The following is a 5,166-nucleotide window of genomic DNA, read 5'->3' on the forward strand; positions in this document are numbered from 1 at the left end:
TCTTCTGTCCAGCTTTTCCCCATGGATTGTATAGCCCACTCAAAGAGGTGAATGAAAACACTCTCCTCTTTGTGTCTCTAACTCATTAGCGAACCCTAACCATACTTTTTGAGGTTCCTTTTCCTTTCCGGTCTGGTTCTTACATTCTTAGAAAGAACTACAAGGTCTTTAAATTCACTGAGTTCATGTTGAGAGGGAACCAGACTATCATATATCACTAATACTCTGAGTAGGTGTCAAACAGAGTGCATCTAGGGATTGCGTTCTCACCTATCCCCTCTGTCTTTTCAGTTTGGCATATTCGGGTCTGCATTTTGCTCTCCGTGTAAATATAAGAGAAAATTAAATACACCATTCAGACCCCTTTGTCTGAAAAATCTGGCATTTCAGTGAGTTTTTCTTTAAGGGGGGTCTTCATTTGCAACCAGCATGCTGGTTAAGGAAATCAATTTGAATGTCTTATTGTCCTTCTCTTTTCTTGCCTCCCAGTTTGAGACTGCAGTTGCCAAGTTTTTTTCCGCTGAACCTAAAAAACCCTCTCTCATTCTCCGGTTCTCTGCTCTCAGGCCCCGCTGACTTCCTATGGCGCGTTCTCAGGCATCAGGACGGTGGTGTGTGCACTGGGAGGATCTTGACCTACTCCGCTAACCCAGTGGCCTGAGCAAATCAAAAGGAGGACTGGAGCCATCTGCCCAGCCCCTCCCCCCGCGACAGCCTACTGGAAAGAGGGACAAGTTAGCAATTCAAATAATTGGCTTTTTGCCTGCTTCGTTTCCAAATAAGAAGGCAGGGGCTGCTGCTGAGGAGCAAAGGGGTTTTGTGAATCACAGTGGTGGTTAAGACCCCAGTTCCCCCAGCTCCTACCTATTTTCGGCTGACCGTGAGGGCAAGGATGGTGGAAGCTTTCTGCGCCACCTGGAAGCTGACTGACAGTCAGAATTTTGATGAGTACATGAAGGCTCTGGGTAGGTAAAAATAAGACTTGCTGTTCTCCTTTTAACACTGTGTTTTGATCCTGGGTTTCTGTGAAACAGGCTGAGCATATCGTCCTAATATGCTAGACTGTACATAGCCCACTTAAAAGAATTTTTAATGTGGCGTTTTCTTACCTTCTTGCCCTGGACCAAATAACAGGACGGTTTGATATTCTGTGGAAAACGTGAAGCTTCTGTAATGTGGGCAGTGGTGGGTTGTGCTCAGTATTCCTTTATTTGTGCTCAGCTGTTCCATGGCTCCCACTAATCATTAATCAGGTTTGAATGGAACCTACACTTTAGAATTGTGGATTCTCAAAGCGGCGGCAAGCAGATTTCTGCTTTATGAACTGTTTTGGAAGTCGCTTTTGACTGCTCTGGCCATTTTTGCTGTTTCAGGTGTGGGCTTTGCCACTAGGCAAGTGGGAAATGTGACCAAACCGACTGTGATAATCAGTCAGGAGGGTGGCAAAGTGGTGATCAGGACCCAGTGCACATTCAAGAACACAGAGATCAGTTTCCAGCTGGGGGAAGAGTTTGAGGAAACCAGCATCGATGACAGGAACTGTAAGGTAAGAAGCCACCTTTCTGGGGTGGAGATGTGGAGGGATGAAGACTCCTAATCCCTCTGCTTCCTAGAGGTGGAAAGGGGGAAGATTTCAGAACTTATGTTCAGGGAGAGAGAACCAGAGTTAACATTCCAGCGTACACAAGTTGTACCCTAGACACCAAGTAATTTTCACAGCCAAACAACCAGCCTCTTTTTCTCTTATCCAACATTTTTTTTTATGGCAACCTTTACCCAGAGAGTATCGAACAGGGTTTATTTGAAAGAAAGACCATGCCATGTTTCCTCTCTTGGATCACCTCAGATTGATTGTGAGTCAGTCTCACACTAAAGCTTTGCTTAAACAGGAAGAGTAATTTTGTGTTTTTATTTTGGATATAGAACATTTTTGCAACTGGTTGTATACATTTCAGCCAAATTATATTTGACCACATTTTTGGATAACAGTGAATCTCAAAGTAATAGAGGATGAAGTACTGCTTGAATAATTATTGGTGATATACTCAATTGTGGCACTCTACAAAAATCCCGTCATTCGACGTCTATTTGAAATCGACTTCTACCTGTTAATCATCTGCATTTTTGTTGTTGGTCTCAGTCTGTTGTTCGGTTGGATGGAGACAAGCTTATTCATGTTCAGAAATGGGATGGCAAAGAAACAGATTGTGTAAGAGAAATCAAGGATGGCAAAATGGTCGTGGTAAGTCCTAGGAGTTCTTCATTTTCTGTCCATGCCCCCTTCTGCCCTTCTTTCTTTCTTCCTCTCCTCTTGCCTCCCCTTCCTAAGTTTCTCTCCTTTGGCTTCCTCCCTTCTTTCTCTTATAACAGCATGTGTCTACCCAGATTCCTTACTAATATGTAAAACAGGAGGAATTAGAGATCGGAACAGTTGTTGCCTCAGTGGCTTATATGTACTCTTAAAATAATACATCCATTTACCCAGAACTGTGTGTCAAGAATTGTCATCATAGGATCACTATGCATCTCAACCTTCACCTGAAACTGAAATATAAAAAATATTGTTCAGGAAAGATATGAAGATTGCTGATATTAAAACATAAAATAAATGAATCTCAGAGAAGTTACTTATTAGATATGGTCATAAGAACATTTTAAATATTTGATATTCCACTTTATAAAAGATCAGTGCAAATAATTTAGAGTTTAACAAAAGGTGAAACTTTAATTTCTACTAGAACTGTTTGATGTTACTTCCTTGAAGTTTTTTTTTTAACGAATCAGCTGAATTTTAAACATATGTTCAATGATAGCTAGACATGTAAATGTTATAAAATAGAAAAAATAATTTTATAAATTTCCCTAGTAGAAGTTAAGCCTTCATCTAGACTGATAGAGACCATTTTTTAATTTTATTTTATATTTTATTAACATTTTTTATTTATTTTACATACCAACCACAGTTTCCTCTCCCTCTTCTCCTCCTATTCCCTTCTACCACCCTGACTCCCATCTACCACCCCCCATTTCCATTCAGAAAGAGGCAGGCCTCCCATGGGCTTGAGCAAAGCAAGGCACATCAAGATGAGGCAGGACTGAGCTCCTCCCCCTACATCAAAGCTGGGCAAGATAATCCAGCATGGGGAACAGGTTCCCAAAAGCCAGCTAAGCTCTAGGGACAGGTCCTGATCCCACTGCTAGGAGCCTTGCAAAGAGACCAAGCTACACAACTGTCACACACAGAGGTTCTAGGTTGGTCCCATTCAGGCTTCCTAACTGTTGGTCCAAAGACCTTGAGCTCCCAGGAGCTCAGGTCAGCTGTCTATAGAGACCATTTCAAAAATAGAAATGCGATTTAGATGACAGTGATATTGTTAAGCTGTCTCATTGCTCTTGGGGATGTCGAGGGTTCCTTTACAAACTCCTGCTAAGGTAAGATCAACGAGTACTTTTTTTGTTGCTGTTACAGAACAGATTTCCCTCTTCTTTAAGAGCACAGCCAGAGCTACTCAGAACTGAAATATGCTTACTTCTTCTCATATGTGTAAGGTTGCGGGAGCAGAAAGCAGAGCTTTTTCTTGAATCATCAACTAAGGAAGAATTCATTTCTAACAATCCTAAAGCTAATTTTTTTTTTTTATGATGTCACCTCCATTTCTTTCCTGTCTATAGAAAGCTGGAGCAAGGTCACCTTTGGGAATTATGACTGATCAGGCAAGACTGAATTCAGAAATGGAGATAAAAGCAAAGACATGCTGTATTCTGAGACTCATGTCAATCCTTGAAAATCATGAGCATACACCTTAATATTTAAAAGTGATTTTATAGTAATTCTTCAAGCTCAGAGTTAGAGAATCAACAGTCAGTACCATTGCCACATACCACCAGGGGTAGATTCACATGGGCTAAACATGGTAGTCAAAGTAGAGAGAGCACTGTAGGGTGTGTTGTTGCTGATTTTAGAATAAATCATTCCGGATACCATGAGCTCAGATGTTTGTATTTTCTGAAGAAATCAATCAAGATTATGGATTGAAAAATGTTATGAAAACTTATCATAAATCGAATTCCCTTTCAAAACTGATAGTTGAGGCCACAGTGAGACACCACCTTCCTTGCATCCAGTTTGTTCTAGTTCCCTTAATAATGTAACACAAAGGGATTTTTTTTTTAATGTAATTTCAATTGCAGAGTCAGTTTCTGCCCCCTTTTCATTTTCAGAAACCTGAATAACATGAGCGTGTGTGTTTCACTCATTGAACTTGTGTTTTTTTGTTTGTTTGTTTGTTTGTTTGGTTGGTTGGTTAGGAAACAAAAAGTGTATGCAACATTTAACACTTGTAAATGCCTTTGTTCTTCATGCTTAATATGGAAATCATATCCATGATAAAAACTTCAGCCATGAATACTCCTGGGTAAAAAGATTCAATTCTCTTTTGATGATTTCAGACTCTGACCATTGGTGATACTGTTGCTGTGCGCTGTTATGAAAAGGCATAGAGGAGACGGTGGTTCTTTGGAAGTTCGCTTTGCTGGAGTTTCAGAGATGGCCAGCTACTATAGCACTGCCCACTCATTAGATGGTTGTCTTTGGTGTGGAGGCAGAAAATTGTAATGTAAAGATACGCTACTCCAAGCAACTCATAGAATTTTGATATGCAAAGGTCCCTGTTTTGTAATTTGCTACAATTTTATAGTAACTTTTTATAAAGATGGGAATACTTTTATGATTTTCTTTGGAATATAAACCCAATTGGAATAAAAAGTATAGACACATAAAAAGTTTACTGTTGTTTTTAATGTCATCAGTCTGTCTAGGAACTGTCTATTGGAGAGTTTTCAATAAAATAGCCTTTCTTATAGCATAAACTGACACTGGAAAAGTATTGCCTTGTATAAAATATTCATTCATAAAATAACTGGGTGACCCAGAAAATGTGGAGATGCCATGTTTTTGTGGCTTTGATGACAAAACTTGAATCAATAAATCTGGTCAGGACCCTAAGGAAGTTGTCCACAATGACTTGGACTACAAAATTAACCTTCTGCTGTTAAAAAACAGTCCAAAGAAAGAAAATGAGAAGCTTCAAAATGTGATAAAAAAAAATAAATATAATCCAGTGCCATGCAATCACAATGTCATTTATCAAAGTTTTTGAGTAAGGC

General features: G+C 39.6%; 1 protein-coding gene across 1 annotated transcript; it reads left to right on the forward strand.

The window, feature by feature from the left end:
* The first annotated feature begins 770 nt into the window (after positions 1-770).
* Fabp7 (fatty acid binding protein 7) lies at positions 771-4,782 on the forward strand. Its single transcript, XM_028868353.2, has 4 exons — positions 771-965; positions 1,374-1,546; positions 2,141-2,242; positions 4,450-4,782. Exons 1-4 carry the CDS (start codon positions 893-895, stop codon positions 4,498-4,500), a joined length of 399 nt encoding a protein of 132 aa, XP_028724186.1. The 5' UTR covers positions 771-892; the 3' UTR covers positions 4,501-4,782.
* The last annotated feature ends 384 nt before the right edge of the window (positions 4,783-5,166 follow it).

This window comes from Peromyscus leucopus, chromosome 8a, assembly GCF_004664715.2.
Source record: "Peromyscus leucopus breed LL Stock chromosome 8a, UCI_PerLeu_2.1, whole genome shotgun sequence".
NCBI lineage: Eukaryota > Metazoa > Chordata > Mammalia > Rodentia > Cricetidae > Peromyscus > Peromyscus leucopus.